The following is a 20,555-nucleotide window of genomic DNA, read 5'->3' as shown; positions in this document are numbered from 1 at the left end:
TCCATTTACCCACGCAGCAGGTGCAGCGTTTGCCTCAGCCCTGCTTGCGTTGGCAGTGCTGGCAGCTTTCTGCCCGAGCTGCGCTAACAAATGGCACATCTGTGACAGAGAGAGGGGTCTCGGGAGGGTGCTGGGCTTGTGGGCCGCTTGCTGTGCTGCAATCAGGGCTCTGCATGCCATCTGGAGAGCACCACCAGCTTGGCTGGGAAGCACAAGCAGTACATCTCGCTTCATGACCCAGATTCCTGAGAGACTTCAGGGTGAGAGCTGATGCTGCCATGGACAGTGTGTCAGAAGTACCAGCTTGCAAGCCTGAGTCTGGATGTACAAGTTTGGATGCACCCCAGCCCCTGCGAAAGTGTTTTTGGAACAGTCTTGTTGTGAATGGTAACTACGTTTGCTGCAAGAGCAGGGAATCTCTGTTCTTCTGCAGGGACTGACCTAAGTACCCCAGAAACATCTTAGAGAGCATCTTCCCTGTCTTAAAAAGAGATAGGAGAGGGACGTCTGCAGGTTTTTGAGAAATTGGAAATGAATAGATTTACTCTTTCTTGCTTCTTTTGTTTATCTCCTTTTTGTTTAGCAATACATTTCCTTGTTTCACCTCATTGCTCTGCCATCCTCTCCTCTGCCTTAGTGTCTGCCTTCTTTGTGGCCTTGGGCTATGGAAAACCTCAGTAACTTGAAGCAGCTATCAGCTATGTATCCACACTTGTGTCTAATTGAAGGGATAATTGATTCAGCAGCCTTTAGCAATGCCACCCAGTGGCAACCTTGCATATGCAGATACGGCAGCTTTTCCCGCTGTCCCTTGTGTTCCTGCGGTGGGCAATCTGTTGCTCAGTGGAGCACGGCTTTGCTCTCACGCTCCGTGAAGCCTGGCTGCAGTAACACACTTATGCACTGGGTCTGCTTCAGCTTCAGACACAGCAAAGTCAATTTCAGTACAGACAGAAGGGCTGGTGACATTGAGCCCCTGGCGGGATAGCAGAGCTCTCCTGGTAGGTGTCGTCTTCCTGTGGTTAGTCGATATTTCCATTGTGGCACAGCAGGTGCCTGGGACATCATCCCCGGCTGCATTTCTAACATAAGCATCTAACTCCAGGCTCTGCACTCTTTGCCTTCTCTCATGAGTTTTTCCAAATGCTTTTCACCTGGATATTGCTCCAGTGCAGAGCCTGACGAGGGCTCTACAGCTCCGGAGAAGTGCTCGCTGCAAGAGGCACAGCCAGCTGGGCATCCGAGGGAGGGATGCTTCTGCTGTGCCTTCAGCATGCCTCAGGGAGGAGCTCCACTGAGGTTTGAAGGACAACATTTCATTGCACCATGCAAAGAACGTTAATGCACAGAGACTCTTGACGTTTGTAGTTATTATCAAAAGTTACTTCCTCTAAAAGGCACTGGAGAGTGACCCTCGTCGTGGTTTATGTCTCCTAATGCAACTGCTGGGGCTCACACACGTGGGAGTAGCAGTGAGGGTATTTTATGACTCAGCTTTATGTTGTGAGTGTAACTTCTTGGAGAGAGAGGGGCTTTTGGTGGTGGAGGGAGATGCACAACCTGTGAGTAACTCCTCTGTATCACCTTGCACCGTCAGAGCACTGATGTGCACAGCCACAGCGATGCACCGGCTGCAGAGAGCTCCTCTGCGGGCTGCACACATGTCTTGGGCCAGAAAGCAATGAAACAGGAGTATGGCAAGGAAACCTTTGCTTCTTTTCTTGCTGTCCCCCCCAGAAAGGGGATAACAGGGTGAAAACCTCTCGCTTTTCTGGGACCACACTCCAGAACGTTGCTTTGCAGGTATAGCTTTTCCCCCCATTGTGTTTGTTCATGCTGGATGTTTTCCTGAGGGTGTCATTTGAAAACCTCCTTGGTGCAACAGAAGAACTTGCAATTTATTATGAAGATTTCAAATTATTTTTAAAAAGAGAAAGAGTGGGATGGTACCAGTGGAGAATCCATCTCCTGTCTCTGACGTGCCCAGCAGCCACCTCCCGGTAGCCGTCAGGATGTTGCCTAAAGTCAAGCAAGCCAGGGCATGGCTGAACTGACAGCACCCTGCCAGCTGTGGGCAGGTTAGGAAGTGTTTCAACAGGAAACGAATCCCTTTAGTTACAGATTCACTGGACTAACTAAATATAGATAGCTATCTCCCAATGACCCTTGCTGAGACTAGGGACGAGGTCATGGGAATTGCGTAGTGGGGGAGCAGGCAGTGGCAGAGAGGATGCTCTTCTGCATCCCCAGAGCCAGAAACCCACTGGGGTTGTTGGGGAGGGTGCTGTACACCAGTTCTCAGGGACCTTAGCTCGAGACAGCATATTTCCATCTCCCTAATTAAAAGCAGTTCTGTGATTTTCTTCATTATCCGAAATGTTGTTAAATGCTGACAAATCCTGTTTAGATTTTTTTTCCAAGATAGTTTCTGAGTAGTGGGACAGGTCCGCTGCCCTGCTGGCCCCTCTGGCTGTGTCCTCAGACTTTTATTTCCTACTAACATCCCAACAGCATGATACTATCCAGGGCAAAATCAGTTTGCACGAAGGTTTGAAGTGGCTCAGAGGAAACGTAGCCAGTGCAGCGGTAAAAATGACGGTGAGTCCCAGCTCTGTGCGACCCAGGAGCTCCTGCTATCGATGCTCCTGGGGAAGCTGTGCTGACGTTTGGGGAAATGCTTGCAAAACAAAGCCACACCATGGACTCGGCCTTTCTACGAAACGTGCTTAACTCATCCCCTATAGCGTGTGTTGTGGCTCTTGCAGATCCTCGTGCTGCCGTTCCAGCTGGCGCCCAAAGCAGAGCCAGCTGTGGAGTGAGCCATTCCCATGGCCGGGAGCAGCTCCGTGCGCTCTGGTAGCCAGGAGGAATTACTGAGCTGTATTTGAGGGATGCTGTGCTGCTTCAGCCAGCACGGTGGACCAAAGAAATCGTTGACTTTCGCAACAAGTAGAACTGAGAATTGATGGTGCTTTTCTCTTTCCTCAGGGTCTAATGGGTTTCATTGGTCCGGTAGGGGAGCCTGGAATAGTGGGAGAAAAGGTAAGGTTGCTTGCAACGAGCTGGTTGCTCCTCCTGTTACAGGATGAGGGAGACTGGGGCGGGGGAATTTTGAAGGGATTTAAGTTGTCATGTCAGTGTAACACCCAGCTGGGAAAGCAGTACATCCAGGGTGTCTGAGCGAGTCATGGGCCAGGCACAAGTCATCCATTTTGCGTTTAGGAATTAGTAACCTTACTGTCCGAGGAGATGCTGTCAACTGTTCTCTGAAAACACCGATTATTTAAGCTGTATTCATTCATAATCTGCGAGAAGGCTTGTATTTGACAGTCAATTCTGTTTTACCTGGAGATGAAGGACCCATCAGCCCTGTGTTCCTGGTCACGGGAGAGGTCTAAGGAGTTTAGGTTACAGATGGATTTGTGCAGAGATGTGCTCGCAAGCCCCGGCTGCGTTGCTGACAGGGTCACACAGGACCAGGGCTGAGCCTGCTCTCAACAGGAGGCTCACCAAATTCCCAGGTGCAGAAATCATCTAAGAGCACAGCCATGTATCTGAGCTGGTCCAAATGCTTCCCTTTTCATTTAACAAGGACCATGCTGTCTGCCCGCCCTGTGCTCGCCTTGGGCACGCTGCTAAGGGCTGGTGCCCTCTTGTGTACAGCACAGATACATGCTTCCTCCGGGAAGAAAAATGACTATTTTCCATAAAAAGCAAATGGCCGTTAATTCATTTTCTATTAGAGTGTAAAATTTTATTCAGGGGTAGCTTTTAAAGACAAATCATCTATGTCATTCATTATATCTCGGCTGCAGAGTGCTGGTTTTCATTGGTGGTTTAATTATTCACAGTCCAGCCATAAAGATAGTAAAGAGCATAAAATGATGCATTCCGCACATCAGCTCGCTCGCTCTCTTTTATTACTTCAAGCCCTGTCCTCTGGGTAATGATGTCAAGCCTCTGTGACAGTTACGCTGTGTTCGCTGCAAATGTATTTTATTGCTAGTCTGCGGCAGCCTTGGGGAGCCCTGTGCTCTCCTCTGGTGGGGCAGTAGCAGAAGCAGGCTCAGTCCAAACTGCCAAGGCACACAAGAAGTAAAAGGAAGGACGTGATGAGGACTGCGTTTTACAGAAGGAAAACAGGAATAAAGCATCTGTGAAGTGTCCAAGGTGGTTACGCAGAAAGTCAGTGCCTGAGTGAGCTGTGTGTGGGTCTCAGTGGCAGCTGCAGCCCTGAATTGAATGGGAAATACGAGGTCTGCCAGGCAGGAGACACGGGAAGATCTTCTTCCCACTCCAGTAAACTCCAGTATCACATCTGTCCCTATTGGCTTCTGTGCCAATGCCTTGACCACATGAGCTATCCTCTAGCTGCAGACTGACTGTAACGTGGTGACGTTACACTGGTGTCCAAGCAAACCCAGGCCATCCTTTTATAATCCGCCCTAGGAGATCTTCAGCACAGCTGCGACTTCTATCAGACCTCTCCTTTACCAACACAAACTTAGAGATGACAAAAATAACTATCACCAAATCAAAACCTCAACCAGGCCTCCAGTTGGCATAGCATCCTGCAGCTTACTACGTTCCTGCGAGCTAAATGAAGTGGGAAATACGCTTTCATTAGACAGAGCTGAGTCAGCAATCTCTGTCCTGAGAGCTGCAAAATTTAAGACCAAAGCCAGTAGAATCCAAAGATTATCAAAGAGAACAATACGGTTAATACAGACTTAATAAAATCCATACAATCACAGGAAAGCACAAAAGCTTTGCATTGGTTTACAAGGGCCAACTGGTGACAACACATACTCTGGGGCTTGCTTTTTAATAAGATGATCAGAGCCCAGAAAATATTTCCCTTTACAGTATAGCTGTTGGAAGGTAGGTCAGATTTTGGGCGTAAACTCCTTGGCAGCACTTGCTAACTCCTCCTCTTCATCCCCCCGAGCACACAAACACAACACACCTAATTCCCGGTGCATTACCAGGGCTGCGAGGGAGAGCGCAGGCATTTGCGGTGGGAAGTGCCAGTCTCCAAAAAGCAGCAGCTGACATCCCATAGCTAGAGCTCTGCCCGCAGCATCAGGGGGCGCAGTGATGCTCGCAGAGCCTCGCACCTCGTCCCCTGTCCTTGGCTGAGCTAAAGGGCCAAGGATGTCCTTGGAGAAGTGAGATGCTCTGTTTGTGGGCATGAGTAAGGCTTTTGGAATTAATAAGTTATTTTTTTGAGGGTACGTTATTGATTTTAATGCCAAATGGTGGCTTGTTTTAAAAGGACTGGTGCCTTCAGAGCACAGCTGGGCTGCAGAGGCATCCAGCTCCGGATCCCTCGTAAACACAGGCCTCCAGATCGTTTGCACTGTGGTGTCAGTGTGAGCCAAGGGGTGAGGAGACCCCAGAATGCCTACGATCTTCTCCTAAAATCACCAGCCATCTATCCCAGACAGCTTCTCTGCTTTTTTCCAGCGTGATTGTCTGCTCTCAGCGAGCCCCTCATGACCACAGCTCTCAAATCCACATCTCCGAAAAGGGCAGGACGTGTAGGAATTGGGGTAGTGCCGAACAGAGGCATGCAGGCCGTGGGTGGGAGGGGCTGGAGCTCTCCTGGGATCCAACCCCAGCACTGCCTGGACTCGAAGGTGGTCTTGAGTGGGTGGCTCGATTCTTGTCCTTCAGTGGTTTGAAGTTGATAGTAAAGTCTCATCTCCTGGGTCACAGAGGGTCAGCTAATTCTTGCTGTAGTCCTTTAGCTACCCTGATGAGATGGGTACCTAAAGGAGGGTGATGAGTGCTCTGTACTGGAAGCCTCTGGGAGAAATCTGACGGCACAGGCTGCAATCTGTGGGTCTTCCAGTTGTTGCATTGCTCTAGATCCCCGTTGCAGCCAGCACAGAGTGCTTGTTAGCACAACTCCTCACTCTTCCCCATGCACTTTTGTCTCTCGCAGGGTGACCGTGGCGCAGTGGGACCCCCAGGCCCTCCAGGAGTCAAGGGGTCGATGGTAAGGAGTAAGTCTGCATTCTCTCGCTCTTGCTGCTGCCTCTCTCTGTCCTAGCAAAGGGTGCAGCTTCTCCCAGTCTTTTGGTTACGTGAGAAGAGCTGCAAACTCTTCCTGTCTCTGGGGGATGGGGGAGGCCATTTGTGGACTGGTTATTGAGGTGTAACCTCTCCCCGGCACTCCTGGTCAACAGTCTCCCCAGTACCACTGCGTTTCCACGTGTGTTCTGCATCTCCCAGCAGCTGAGGACCTGTTGTGTCAAACAGAGATAACGAGGACCTAGCCAGGTGCTATGGCACCTGAAGGCACCCCAAGGATTACCTTTTCCCAAACGTTCTGGCTATTGACCAGACAGGGTCTGGGAGCAGGGATTTTCATCCCCAGTTGTTGTCAGAGGCAGCTGGAGATGTGGGGCTGCCTGCACAACACACCCAGGCTGCTTTGCTTTGCCATTTGCACCACTCTCTGGGGACCCTTATTTAGGATTTTATTAGAGGGGACTTAGTGAGATCTTGTCTTGCTCTGGCATGCACTTCCCTGCGTACCATAGCGCAAGACCCAAAGACAGCTTTTTCACATTAATCCAGTCCCCCCTGTTCTGGGCTGCTCAGAAAATCTCACTGCTTATCTTGCTGGTAGAGTTGGGGCTGGGTTTTTTATGGTCTGGCTTTTGCCATGTGTGCCCCAGCTCTTTTGCCCTGGCAAATAACAGACCCGCCGGACCTTGCCAGCAGCCAGCAGTGCCTTGTTTTCTGTCTTCTCACTTGGGGGAAGAACGGCTGAGCAGATTTCGGGAATTCACACCAGGCGTGTCTTCTTCCTTCCCTTTCAGGGGCACCCCGGGATACCAGGAGCGGTGGGTTTTCCTGGAATCCCCGGACCAGCAGTAAGTAAAGGTTATCACCACCTCATAGTACTGCACAGCTTCCTATATCCTGGGTGTTCATGGATTGAGTCAAGCAACCGTGTCCCGGCTGATTTGAATTTGAAAGACAGTTTGTGAACAAGACCTCGTGTGCTGTCAGAGCGGGGCAGCTGAGCAGCAGCCCCCAGATGTGCCCTTTGTCTGGATTTGCTCATCTGGTGCACACGCAGCTGGGGCTGGAGCAAGCAGTTGGTGAGGAGCTAGATTTTAGCCTGGCTCCAGTTTCTCACAGCCTCTGTTTAGATGGAGCTCCAGCTCTCCCAGCACAAACGCCGCCCCATGAAGGCAGTGCATGTTGTGTGCTGGAACCAGCAGAAAGGCAGCTTTGGGTGGGAACGGGGAACAGATTTTGCTCAGCGTGTGAATTCCCACGTTGTGGTTAACTGGGAGGAAGGTCACAGCAGTGAGATGGGCAGTGCCAAAGGCTTGGCCTCCAGACCCGTGGCAACTCTGCCCAGCACAGGGAGCTCAGGGATGCTCTGGGCCCACCAGCTGCAGCCAGCTGCTGGCTAGGGACAGATTTCACAGCTGCACATCTATAGTGATGATGGAAGGAAAGGGTTCGAGGCCGAGCAGCACCCTGAGGTGACCTGCCCCTGAGGAGCAGCAACACAGCACTGGCCAGTCCTTTACAATCAGAGCCCCTAGCAGTGAGCTGCTGCCTGGCCCCTCGTGGCAGCATTTATGCTTGCTGTTGACAGAAGTCTAGGAGGCAGATGGATATCTTCAGGTGTCCCTTTGTAGCACGGTAACTGCTCTGTGACTTGGGGATGGCCAGAGAATTAGGCAGGCTCCGTGCCTGTGGGCACTGGAGAGGCCGTGACTCTGTCCTGGGCAGAGCTGGGTTCTGCACTGGCCTTGTGGCAGAGAGCTCAGCCCTGAAGCACTACCCAGTGTACTCCTAACTAGTACCTTTAGTGAGGGCTGAATTTGTCTCACTGGGACAACAACAGTATGAGAAAGGACATCAGCTCTGACCAGGGATGATGAAACGTCCCTGCAGAGCTCTGGGTGCTGAGACCATCCCAGGTTCTTCTGCTTCCTTCGGTGCCCTGTTCTCCTGCAGGCAAATAACCAACAGGTTCATCTAAGCAAAATGTTTCCTCCAAGGCTGCATTTAAAAAGTTGTAATTCAGTAAGTCAAACTTCCCCGCAAAGCCAGTAAATCAAATAATCCCCTAATATTAAATCCCCGCTCTTATTAACTCCAGCTGTTTCTGCCTGTTTCTCCACCAAACAACCCTTCATTATTTGCTTCTGAAGCCAGACCTGTGGTGTGTTGTTGTTTATTCTCAACTGTTAAACTCTTTGAGATGAAGCTATCCAGTGGGCCTCAGCAGCCCTGATGGCTGCTTAATTCAGTAGGGGGTGAATGGAAAGCAAAGGAATAGGCAATGGTAGGAAAATCTGCCCTTAATTTCAGCTCACTGAGGTTTGTAAATTCCTTTTCTCTCTTCCTTCTCACCATTGTGGTATATCTTTTCTGATAAGTTGCAGTTTTGAAAATGATGTATGCATACAGGTATATTAAAGGTCACTCATCTCCTAAAATACTTCCTTGAAATTCCGAGCATGGTATCAAATTGCATGGTATCAAATTGCTCCCCTCAAAATTTTGCCACTACAATTAATCTTTTTGGGCTTGTTTTTTTTTTCACATTGGGATAACTATTTGAGAGATTTACAGGAGGATCCTGAGATTTACAGGAGGATATTCCAAATGCCAACAAAGAATTTCATTTCAGTATGTGTTTTTCATAAAAATCTGCATAAAACAGGCATCTGACACATCTACTGCTTCTCCGTGCCAGTCACTACTGACCTCACTAGCAACACTGAGATCCGCTATAATTACAAATATAGTTACCATAAACTAACATTTCCATTTTGAGTGCGAACAGCAAAGCATTTGTATTCTGGGTTTACATGCCGTGCAGAATAACTCGGCTCCAAAAGCAAGATCTTTATTAGCGGCAGTGGTACAAGCAGTAGGAAGATCACAGTCCAACTTTGTTCTAGTCCTTGGTGGAGCTTGCGGGGTTGACAGTTGGCAAAAAATCTGAATATATAAATAGCAAACTTGATGTGGAATTTTTGAGAGAGTAAGAATGTAATGTGTCATTCTGAGGTTTTCTTTTCTGACAGCAGAAAGGCACTAACTTCAAATATGGGTTATTCAAGTTGTATTGTAGAAAGAAGTCCTGTTAATTGAACACATCATTCAATGTTTGAAACTGATACATGTTGAACAGAAGAATAGCTGTTTAATTTTCTTCTGTATTTCCTGTATGCATGTTAATGAATCAAACGTCTACAAATGCAGGATAAAAGACAACCTGAAGCCTTCCTGTAAGGGTGTGATGAACAGGATCACCCTCAACACCAACAGTCTGAATGAAATTAGCGTCTGTCTGCCAGCATGAATGTTTGTGCAGCACTAACAGCACAACAGTTACTTGAAAATAAAATCAGAGTTGACTGAAAAGGTCGAACTTGGATACCTAAGATGAGGTGCCTGATTTTGGACAACTGAAAAGCACATCCTGGTTATTATTATTTTTTGTACCGACACTGAGCAACAGCTGCTTTTAATAGTTTTGGAGGGAATTCTGGATGCTCAGCTTCTCTTCAATTCATACCACTTACACAGACAACAGGCTGCAGATACTTAAGCTTACAAACCTCAGCCAGCATCCTTGGCCTAAATGTTGATAATTGAGAGACAATCAGTGAGTTCACAAAACGACTGTTTACAGATGAGGAAACATGGCCACATCTTTGGCAAGTGCTCAGGGAGCCAACTGGCTGCTCCAGGTTCTGTGTCCACATCCCCTGAGGATCACAGAGGGACGTGGGGTCTCGGCCCCAGTGCTGCCTGCCTCCTCCTGCAGCTTCACTCTGTTTTCTCTCCCCTCCCAGGGTCCAGCAGGAGTCCGCGGTGCACCAGGGACCAGAGGGATGAAGGGCCGGCGGGTAAGCGCTTCCCATGGATTTTTTACACCTCTCCTCTTTCAGCCTTTGGAAGAGGAATCTGGTGGAGTAGTCTGGGGTGCAAAGATGAGCACTGGTTGTGACAGCACCTTCTTAGCTGTGTTTCTGCTCTGTTGAAGGGTCATTGAAGCAAGTCTTACCAGGGACACGAATGCAAGTGATGGGGATGAGCAGAAGAGGGTCCAAGTGTGGTTTGTTGTGGAAGCAGTCCCTCTTGTCTTTTTCAGCCACCTGCAATGTCAGGCAGGGTTTATGGATGCTTCTGGTGAGGATGGTAAAGATTTAGCCATTTGAGGGTGGGACTCAGCTGGGGGAAGGGGTGCAGGTAAAGGACCGACAAGGTGCCTTTGCTACCAAGGGACAGAGAGCAGCTGAGGTGTGAAGTGGTGTGATTTAGCCAGAGGCAGATACAGCAGGATATGCTATGCTAAGAAATAGAATCTGGAGTCGAGGCTGACAGAAATGGGGCTGACAAGGAGCGGAAAAGCCTCCCCGTTGAGCCTCGCTGGATGCAGTCACACCTTCTGGCAGTGTTGTGCAGGGTTTCAGAAAGGTGTGCTGTGCGCTGTCGGTGCTGCAAGGTACAAGCATGTCCTGTCTTCCTGTCTGATTTTCCAGCTCATAACGCAAGCCCTGATTTTATCTGTGCATATCTAACAGTACCACACTGTGAAGCATGTGTGAATCCATGCTCTGCCCAGGGAGAGCAGGCCCCCAGCTCAGCGCTGGGGAATGGCACTGGGTAGCATTGCTGACAGCGCTGTGAGTACTCCTTACACCGGATGAATATTTCACAAACAGTGTCAGTTCATCCGTGGTTCTTCCTGCTCCATTTGGGTGACAGCCGACAGCAGAATGACCTCTAGACCTGACAAAGCTGCTTGTTTTTCTGGCTGTGACATCCAGCTCATGTCCCACTGAGCTCCTCAATCTTTCTTCTTCAGCAGGACATTTGTTGCAGGAGCATCTCTGCTGTGGGTTGTTTTTCCCTTGTCCAGCTGCTTTACAAAGTATTAATAACGAGCACACATGGGTTCTGCTGAAGGCCCCAACAACAACATATTTTGCATTTCTCCCTCCAAGGATCTTATGATATCTGTTTCCATGTTTTGTTTTCAGAGGCGTAGGCTGGAGTAAACTAAACATTTTACCCACCCCCAGACCCTGCTTCTACTGCAATTCCTGCTTGGGGAATTCAGGACAGCCAAATGTTTCCCTCTACCAGAGCTAATACTCCATTCAAGTAGCTAGAACTGGCAAAAGGAAATGGAATAACCAGCTAGAAAGCTTTATAACCACAGAGTTATGTACCCTAGAACTGCTCTAAGCTTTAAAAGCACAGCTAGAAGGATACCAGAGACATCCAAGCTGAGCAGATGCATATCAGGGTTCAGCTTTTAGCATGGGGCTGGGAAGAAACTTCCTCGGCCCTGCTCCCCTCAGTGGGAAGGCTCCTGGGTCTCAGTCCCCAGCTCCTCTCTCAGAGGGTCCCCTGGGAGCGAGGTTTCTCCGTGCTGCGCAGCAGCGATTTGAGCCGCCCGGGCTCTCAGTGAGCATGACAGATGAGAAACCGGAGGCGTTCTGCCACGGGAGGCCTTGCGTGGACAGCGGAAAATATCTCAAGGTAAAACTGCAGCACGGAGCTGAACGGGAAATGCCTTCTGAATGAACCCCAGGCTGCTGGCTGTGCAGGCTCGTGGAGAGGTGGGTCTTCTGAGAGCACTGGGCATTTCTGCCCGGGGTACGCAGGGACAGCGGAGTCCCCCGCTGCCCCCTCACAGCCCCTGGCACCGAGCCTGTCCTTACAGCAGGAGTTGCACACACTGGCGCGGGGCTCCTGACCTGTGGGAGGTTCATGCATGTAATCCTGTTCAGCTTCTTACATCTCTTCTGGCCTAAAGGCCTTAAGCCACAAGGAAAGTACGGCTGATGGGCCGTTTTCAGCTCCACTTGTACTGGCAGGACTGATGAAGGGAATGGATATTTATTATCACACTAGTAAAACCAAGAGCCAAGGTGGATTCAGCTCCCACGGCACGAGGTTGGCTGGCACAGCAGGGACCTGCCTGCGGATGGAGCTGGATCGGGTGCCAAGCCCTCAGGAGCAATCCTGCAGGACAGCAGCTCCCACCAGCAGTGTCCATCCCCAAAATGACATACCACATGGTAGAGATGCTCAGCTTGGCAGCCACAGACTGCATTTCCTCTCCAGAACCCCAGTAATACAATCCCTACAGAATTTGCAAGACAGACATCCTTTCTAAGATCCCCAGCAGAGAGAGGGAACTCGGGCCTTGCTTTGAAATCCTACAGATTTCAGTGAGTACGATGTGGGAACGTTGGTGTTGTAAGGACCAGCAGATCTCCTGCTTGGAGGATTTCTGGTTTGTATCTCCATCCCTCACGTTTTCTTTCTCTTCAGACTCTCAGAAGAGATTCCAGGCACATAGTATTCTTTGTTTGCTTAGTTTGTCCTGCTATTCGAGCTCTTGGTTTTCTCAGGATGGGGAAACGATCCCCCAGCTGTAATTTCAGGCATTATGCCCTGTCTATCCCCATTTACAGAAGGGGTGTAATTTGATTCAGAGTGGAAACATGAATGCAGCCTCTGCCAGATGTTTGTGGATTCCATGAGATCTGTTTGTGGATACTTTGTTAAAGTAATTTCACTTTTGAAGAAAACATAAATAGCAAGTATGGTTTTGATTGTAAAGAACAATGGAGACTTTTGGGGGCCTGTATTTACGTTGTGATAGCTTTTGTGTTGTCGAGATAGAAGCACAACTTTTGAAAAGAAAATTCTTTAAGAATTGTAACCTTCTTTTCAGTCATGACAAGACAGTTGTTCCTCCCTATCTCTTTGTTTTGAGCAGCCTTCCACAGACGTGGCTCCCTCTCTTCTCTTGGAGAGAGGATGAGAAAATGGGACTTTGCTTCACCATCACTTTGCTTCATCATCCTTCAGTGTAGCACCCGGGCATGTGCATGACATTCACCTAACAACAGCTGTGCACATGTTTAACCTAATTGCTTACCCACGTCAAGGTTTATGTTTGGAGGAGGCTGATTCTGCCAGTCCCTTGCTCTATCTCCCATATATTCAAAAGCCCGTTTCTGTCAATCAGCTCCATGCAGGAGGACAGTGCCTGGCCTCCAGCATCCTCTGCTGAGGAGTTTGGTATTGAGGAGCCTACGAATTGACTGAGAATCTCTACAAAAGGCAAAATACCGACTGGAACGCTGACTTTGCAACTCATACATAAAGCCACACCTGAAATCCTTCTGTAAAGTGACCTTGCCCTGTTCTTCTGGCCAAGGTGTGTCTGTCCTTGTCAATGGGATCTTACCCTCGCTGGAGGGGATGCTGAATATTGACTCAGAGGCGCTTTTCAAGCCCCAGAGCACATTTCTCTCTTCCATTGTGCCATTCAGCCATCAGGTTCCTGCATTAGGCATTGCCCAGGTGAAGCCTGCAAAGAGGAGATAACAAGGACACATCTGCATCCTCCATCGGGGGCACTGCTATCTCCTGCCACCCAGCCCCACTGCTTTACAGCAGCACCGACTGCAGGACTTCAAACACTAGGAATTTGTTGTGTTCTGTAACAAACCTGAAAGCAGTTGCTTATTCCAGGCCTAGCTGGGAATTTGCTTATGGAGAAATAGCAGAGGTGTTTTATATTTTGTTTTTGCTCCCAGGGTTCTTTCTAATTCGCTGAAAAGCATTAGAAGTGTTTGAGGAAACGTTAGCTACAGACCTATGGCCAGTGATGTCTCCAAGCTTCGGCTGAGTCATCTGCTTGCTTTCCACTTGGCCAGACTGTGACAGTGATGTATTCGTACTTGGATGAGGGGTGGCACTTGGTCTAGTGGCTCTTGTGCCATGGTGGCACAGCCCCAGCACGTCCCTGCACTGACCGTGGGTGAGCTGCTTTGGGATGGACACAGCAGTGCCTTGGAGCTGCATTTTCATCCCACCTGGCTTTGGTGCAACAGGTGAGCGGGCTCTCAAATACTCCCTCAGCCACGAACCTGTATCTCTCTCTGCCTCGGCAGCCCATGTGCAAAGGAGCAGACGGATCACGATTTAAGCTTCCTTTTTTTCCTTTTTACATTGTAAATCTGCCCAGAGCTTGCACCGTTTGTACAGCCCTGGCCCACCAGGACCTCTCCTGAGCTCCATACCGCCATAGAAATTGTAATACAACTAACGAGAAGCTTCCTTCTCTGTTTCATGGGCTCCTGGAGGTGCTGGGCTGGTGACCAAACCATGCTTTCTCACTGCACCTTACCCCACTCTCAGGACGAGTGTGTGCCACGTCTGCCCTTGTGTGCCCAGCCGGGCCCGCAGGGGAAGGCAGCATGCTGCGCGCCGCAGCGCTTGGCATGGGATGCTCCTGGAGAGCCGCCAGGACCTCGCTCACCCCTCTCTAACCAGTGTTGTCAGTAAAAAAGAGTTTAAAAGATTTCGCTAATTGGCTAAATGTAGCCTTTCCTGTCAGGGCGAATTAGGGGAAGCCTTCATCCTGGGTTCCAGCCCAGGAGGCTTGGGGAAGATGAAGCTTGCCACATGCCTTTGTGAACACGGGGTCACTTTCTCCTCCGGCAGGTCAGAGGCTGATGAGATGTGTTGTGATGGGATTAGCCAGGTGACTGCTGCGAAGGGAGATTGCCCTGGCAGGTCCTGCCATGCTGGTGACAGGGCTCTGCTGGAGGAAACGCGGATACTGCAAACACTGCCCCGGCCAGCCGAAGGGCTGGGAGCACCTGACAGCCTCCAGCAGCGCGGAGCAGCCCGGTGAGGGCTGGGAGCATCCAACAGCCTCCAGCAGCACAGAGCAGCCTGGGGCTGGGCAGGGCAGGCTGCAGAAGATGGCTCTGGAGGGGCGAGATGCGTCCTGCTTTGCTTTCCTGGCAGCCTGTCCTGGAGCAGGGGCCTCTAACCGGGGTCACTACTGCCCTTCCCATGTCCCACTTGCCTCTCAACCCTGTTCCTTCCTCCTGTAAAACCGGGGCCAAGTTATTGAACCCTTCCTCTCTGTACAAGCAGGTCAACCCATCGTCTCGGCTAGTATAGGTTTAACTGCCCCAAACAGCCAAATTGCTTCTCAGAGCAGAGGGGACTGGTTTGTTTTCCAAGAAGGGCAAGGAGCTGGGTGGCAGTGTGCCGGTGCCATCCACATGCTGACACCCCACTGTCTTTGGCAGCCCGATTCCCAGCCTGGGGCAGGTTCCTGTGTTTTTCTGGGTCTCCTGGGTGCTCCCCAGACCTTCGTGTGCTGCTCTCCCGCTGCTCCAACAGAGCTGGAGCTGTCGGGAGCCCTGGTGTTAAATGGCTTTCCATTTTATATCATTGTTCTTTGCAGTTCACAGGGACATGGAGTAGTAAAATCTGCTCTGGGGTCTTGTGAGCAGCACAAGCCAGGGCAGCAGTGTCTGGAGCTGACGAGAGCAGCCATGGTGGCAGCGTAACGAAGCGCCGAGCTGTGAAACACCCCTTTGGTTGTGCCATCCCTGCCTGTGCACAGTCCCCCTCTGTCCATCCGTCCTGGGGAGCAGACAGAGCACTGAGAGCCGTGGTTTGCTGGCATGCAGCACAGGCTCTTGGTTATTCTGCCTCTGGTACACTCAGCAGCACGGGGGTTTGCCAAGCACAGTAGAAGTTTTTGCATTATTTTATATGGACAGTGTTTGTCTGCTGTAATAATTTGGCGAAGCTTCCTGTACATCTTCTGCTGCTACACTGCCGCTCTTTGTGCGTCTCCCTCTTCGCCTGTCATACTGGAGTTGCTTTTCTAACGCGTTGGCTCCCTAACACTCTTATTACTTTTGGCACTCGGTTTGCATCCCGATTAAGCACATTGGCTCCTGTTTTCCCTATTTCCACATTGGCCTGCTCTCAGAATTCCTCTTACCATTACATTCTAGCACCGCTCTGTGTTATTATTTATTATTTATATTGCAGTAGCGCCTAGGAGTCCCAGCTGAGATCACAGCCTGATTACGAACATGCCGTGTGTTAATACAGCCCCTTACTATGCCCTTTGTGGACTGTTCTGTTTCCTGCCCAGGGCTCTGTTTATTCCCCATCAGCGTGACCTGTGGGTTTCTGGCATTCGGACGGTGCAGGGGGCTGCGCGCTGGGCTCTGCTGCCGTGAGCTCGGATGCTCATCACAGGTGCTCTCTCTTCAAGGCCAGTGCTCTCCTGGCCCAGCACCCTCTGGAAGAGCATCTTCCCGTGCTGCAGGATGCCAGAGCCATGCCATGAGCTGTGCAATTTCAGCTCGTGGGGTATGGGATCGCTCGCAGTCCATACTCACGTGGGTGCCAGCAGTGTCACGTACGCCTCGGGAGCTCCCCGTGCCTGTCGGACGCCCACACACACCCAGGTGCAGGTGCTGGCATAGGACCAGAGGTGCCAGAGCAGGCACAACCGGCTGCTCCCCTCCCAGCAGGCATATATGCATGAGCACCTGCCTGATTCCTAACAGCAGCCCTCTCCTTAAGTAGCAGGTAACGAACTCAGCTGCCAGCAGGTATATCCCGCTCTCTGGGAGCAGCCTGGGACTTGGGACAGTTGTGAAGGTCCTGCGTGGCAGGGGCTTTGCGCCTCTCTGTGTGCTTTGTAGCTTCATTGCCCCGATTGTGACCATGAGGCAGGTGGTGTGCCATGGGGCAGGTGGACCAGCAGGGTTTTAGGAAGGAAGCAAAACCGTTCTGTGATTCTGTGATCCCAGTAAGGCTAGGACTGTGATCCTGTGCATGGCAAAGCCATCAGCATGGAGGTGGTGTCTGAAAATTGGGCTGTTCCTGACATGCCTTTCTCCTCTGGCTTTGGTTTGCAGCTGGTGGTTAGTTTAAAGGGGAATAAAAAGTGTTCTGGTGCTGTGTGCTGGTAAATGATGAGAAATGAGGCAGAACAAAACACAGAAGGGATCTTCTGAGTCCTGGGCTCCGAGCTGCTCTGCTCAGCCCAGCCAGGTGTGGGTTGTCTTCCCCAGGACTGCTCTCAGGGGCCCTCCAGGTGGCCACAACTGGGGTGACTGCTGCATTCCCCATGAGCCATATCCTCTGCACAAATCCTGTAACAGGAAGCCTTAGCACAGGAGCAGAGCACAGGCACCCAAACTTCAACCTCTGAGCTACAGCCCTGCCTGCAAAGCCCAGATGTACCAAGGGTTAAAAGTACGAGGGCAACCATAGTGGTTGAGACTGGAGCCATCCACAGGTGGAGCTCCCCTGAACCATCCCCTTGTATGCCCCAAACCTCACTTGGCAGATAGGCACGGTGGCTCAGTGGGCAGGAGGTGGGTGGATTTTGGAGCCAGGCAGAGCTAATGCCCACCGGGGAGGTGGAAGTTGTCAGGCTGCAGCAGGGAGGCTGGGAAGCCTCCCACCTCCAAACCCAGGCTGCACTGCTGATTGCAGTGGGAAGGGAATCTTCCTTCTCCTTTTTCCCCCTTTTTTTCTTAATTTATTTTCCCTTCTTTTGCCTTTTTCCAGGGTGCCAGAGGGCCTGATGCACCAGTAGGCGAGCCGGGTTCACGAGGTGCCAAGGTGAGTGCCGGCTTGGCTGAGATTGCTCTTAGCAGCGTTATGAAATGCCCCGGAGAGACCAAGGTCCCATCCTCCTCCAGAAACTGGGGCTGTCCAATGGCTCCAGGAGAACCAGCCAGCAGGAATGAGCCCTCCATGCAGCCAGAGCAAAATCTTCCTCCAAAGCAGTGTTTGCTCAAAAAGACGTAGGTTGTGGAGCCCATTGCCCAAACTCCCCACGGGTTGGGGTGTTCCTCAGGGCAGGATGCTGGGCATCTGGCCTTTCAAAAGCTGCAGGGAACAGGAGTGGATATCTGATGCAGAAAAACACAAGAGCAGGTGGGGTGAGGCAAAGAGCTTCACCAATACAGTGTGTGCTGTCTTTTTGCCTTGCAGGGCCGTCCGGGGGAGCCAGGCAAGCTGGGGCCAGAAGGGCTGCAGGTACGTCCCCCACGAGACCCAGTGCCTGCCAGCTCCGGCAAGGCACAAACACCCTGGGGGTGCCCACGGTGCAGAGACCTGCAGCTTCTGGCCAAAGCACTGCAGGTGTCTGAGCACGTTTCCAGCTGCTAATGGCCGTAACTGTGTGTTCACAGGGGAAGATGGGCGAGACTGGGGAGACAGGATCGCGCGGCTTCCCAGTAAGTGCCCGTAACTGGTGCTTTCTTTTATAAACTCGTTTTCACTCGAGTTCTTATATTTTGGTTCCTGGTCCAGGAGGAAGAACTTGGAGTGTCTCACACTTACAGGGCCACCTTTCCACTCTTTTCCCTGGAGTATCTCAAAAGATGCATGTTACTATTGAGAAGTATGAAGGATCGCCATGGGGTTGGAGCTAACCTTGGTGTCGTTTATTTTTCTAGGGTATCCAAGGGCCTTCAGGACCTCCAGGAGCAAAAGGGGCACCAGGCGACCCGGCAAGTGTCTCACCATTCTCTCATCTGTCTCTCCCTGCACATACACACACACTTCATTTCTTTCTCTGTCTGTTTGTCCCCCACTACTCATTCCCCTTCCCATCCTGGCCTGTTCCAGTGTGGTCAGAGATGTTAAAGACGTGGCTAGAGTTCTAGAAGGCATGAGGAAAGATCAGGTCAGACCCCTAGAAAGGAAAAGGGGAGTGCAGATCAACCAGGGACAGCCTGGGATACAGCCTGGGCTGGATTTTGGAGGGAAAGGGAGGAAAGAAATGTAAGGTTGGGTCTGGACAGGGTCAGATGTAATAAGAAGAGTTGGGCTGGGCTGAGGGGGAACAGGAGGGAGTCTGACGGTGTCAGAACTGGGCCTGCAGCTTTGAGGGAGGCCGTGGTAGATGACATGCAGACAGACCTGCAGGAGAGCCAGCAGGACCACTGAAGCAAGGTGAGGGGCTTTCTCCTGCTGTCTGTTTCTACGAGACTTTCCTAGACTGTGAAGGGTGAGGATTAACCAGACACTTTTCAGGTTACAAACAGTGGTTGTTCTAGGTTGGAGCCAGAAAGGCAAAGGGCCTTCTGAGCTGTTGTTTGCCTGTTTTGATGCCTCAGAGCACCCATTACTGGTCCCTCCGTCTTGCTGGCCATCTCTTGCACACTGCGTAGCTCCGCTGCGATGCGGGAGGGAACCAGTGTTTTATCTTGCAGGCTGCAGAAATGATGGCCCTTCAGAAGTGAAAACAGTTGCATGAAAAGAGCCTTGTGTCTCTGTTTTCCAGGGTCCACAAGGACCACAGGGGCCGCCTGGGCCTTTGGGAGAAATCGGGCATAAGGTAAGTCAGGTCTTTGCTCCTATTTATTTTCCCCTCACATGGAGAGTGGCAGGACTGAGGGAGGATTAAGGGTGCAGAGGTGAAAGCTTTCACACCCAGGGACATGAGCAGGAAGGGTTTCCCTCGTGTCTGAATACCAGCTTCCAAAGCAAACAGGGAGAGCCAGAAATCCGAGCACCATTTTCATCGCAGGGCATGGGCACCCCGCTGGTAGGTGTGCAGCCCCATCTTCACAAGAGAAACATTTCAAAGCCGGCCACCCTCCAGCAAGCACACCCCAGGCGTGGCTCCGCCACCACACCAGGGACTACTTCTCCGTACCAGGGAGCAGAGTCAGGAACAAAATAGAGCGTTCAGACTGAAAACTGGTCTTTTCTGTCCCCCTCACTGGTCCCATTGCTGACAAGACACAGTTTTGTCAGCCAGCCTGGATTGCTTCGGCAGTCCCATCACAGGTCTGCAGCCAGTGGAGGAAGCTCAGAGAAATGCCTGTGCTGCTGACAGTGCTTTTTGGGTTGCCGTTGCCACGAAGCACTGGCACAAACACACCATAACCAAAGCAGCAGCAGCTGCCAAACAGTGCCCTGGTGCAGGAGATGCCTCCATGACTTCCCCCTAATTCATTTACAGTCTTGGCCTTATTTGATTCTCATTGAAATTAGAGTTTTGGCTGACTATACCAGGTGTACCAGTCCCCTTGAGTAGCTCCTTCCACAGGTCCTGAGCTGTGAAGCAGCTATGATGTTTCACTTGGTTGTGGAAACAGCAGCAAAGGTGCCTTTTAATACAGTCTACTGCAAAGTGGATGAGTCAGGAAAGTTTCCATTCTCATGGCTGCTAGACTGGATGGAGCGAGCTCTCAGTGTGGTAAACCACATTGGGGAGCTGGAAAGCTGCTACCAAGCCTCTCTGGATGCTGCCAACCAAGAAAGTACAGAGGTTTATTCAAATCTGTGCCTCTTCCAGCAGCCTTTCCCTGCACTGGCACTGCTGGAGAAACCAAAGCAGGATTTTTGCTTTCACTGGAGCTTGAATTTTCTCTTTGCATGACTTGACCATTTGTTAATAAACCCAGCACTCACCCTCCTCCCTCCTCTGCCCAAATCCATTTCAGCAAGCCAGGAACTGGCTTTATTCCCTGGGCAGCCAAGTGCTCCCTATGACTATGTGCTCTTTTTTCCTTTATTCCTAGCTGCAAAGAGAAGGGGGATTGTTGTCCAGAAAGCTACTATCATAAGAAAATAAACCCCTCAAATCCCTTAAAGACAAGCTTTGCTGTCACATCTTGGGGCTTGCTTTCCAGACTGTCATTCCCCATTCTTCCCAGGCGTAGCAGAAAATGTACAAAGATTAAAGC

At 50.8% G+C, this 20,555-nt stretch overlaps 1 protein-coding gene across 2 annotated transcripts in view; it reads left to right on the top strand.

The window, feature by feature from the left end:
* The window catches only part of COL27A1 (collagen type XXVII alpha 1 chain), a 150,506-nt gene that overhangs the window by 89,602 nt on the left and 40,349 nt on the right, over positions 1–20,555 (top strand). For both annotated transcript variants that reach the window (XM_050714467.1, XM_035555557.2), the window contains 9 exons: positions 2,989–3,042; positions 5,948–6,001; positions 6,831–6,884; positions 9,843–9,896; positions 17,419–17,472; positions 17,848–17,892; positions 18,048–18,092; positions 18,315–18,368; positions 19,145–19,198. In XM_050714467.1, coding sequence (XP_050570424.1) covers positions 2,989–3,042; positions 5,948–6,001; positions 6,831–6,884; positions 9,843–9,896; positions 17,419–17,472; positions 17,848–17,892; positions 18,048–18,092; positions 18,315–18,368; positions 19,145–19,198 — 468 coding nt within the window. The remainder of the gene's footprint in view (positions 1–2,988; positions 3,043–5,947; positions 6,002–6,830; positions 6,885–9,842; positions 9,897–17,418; positions 17,473–17,847; positions 17,893–18,047; positions 18,093–18,314; positions 18,369–19,144; positions 19,199–20,555) is intronic.

Source organism: Cygnus atratus, chromosome 19 (genome assembly GCF_013377495.2).
Source record: "Cygnus atratus isolate AKBS03 ecotype Queensland, Australia chromosome 19, CAtr_DNAZoo_HiC_assembly, whole genome shotgun sequence".
Taxonomy (NCBI): Eukaryota; Metazoa; Chordata; class Aves; order Anseriformes; family Anatidae; genus Cygnus; species Cygnus atratus.
This window is presented reverse-complemented; position numbering and strand designations above follow the sequence as displayed.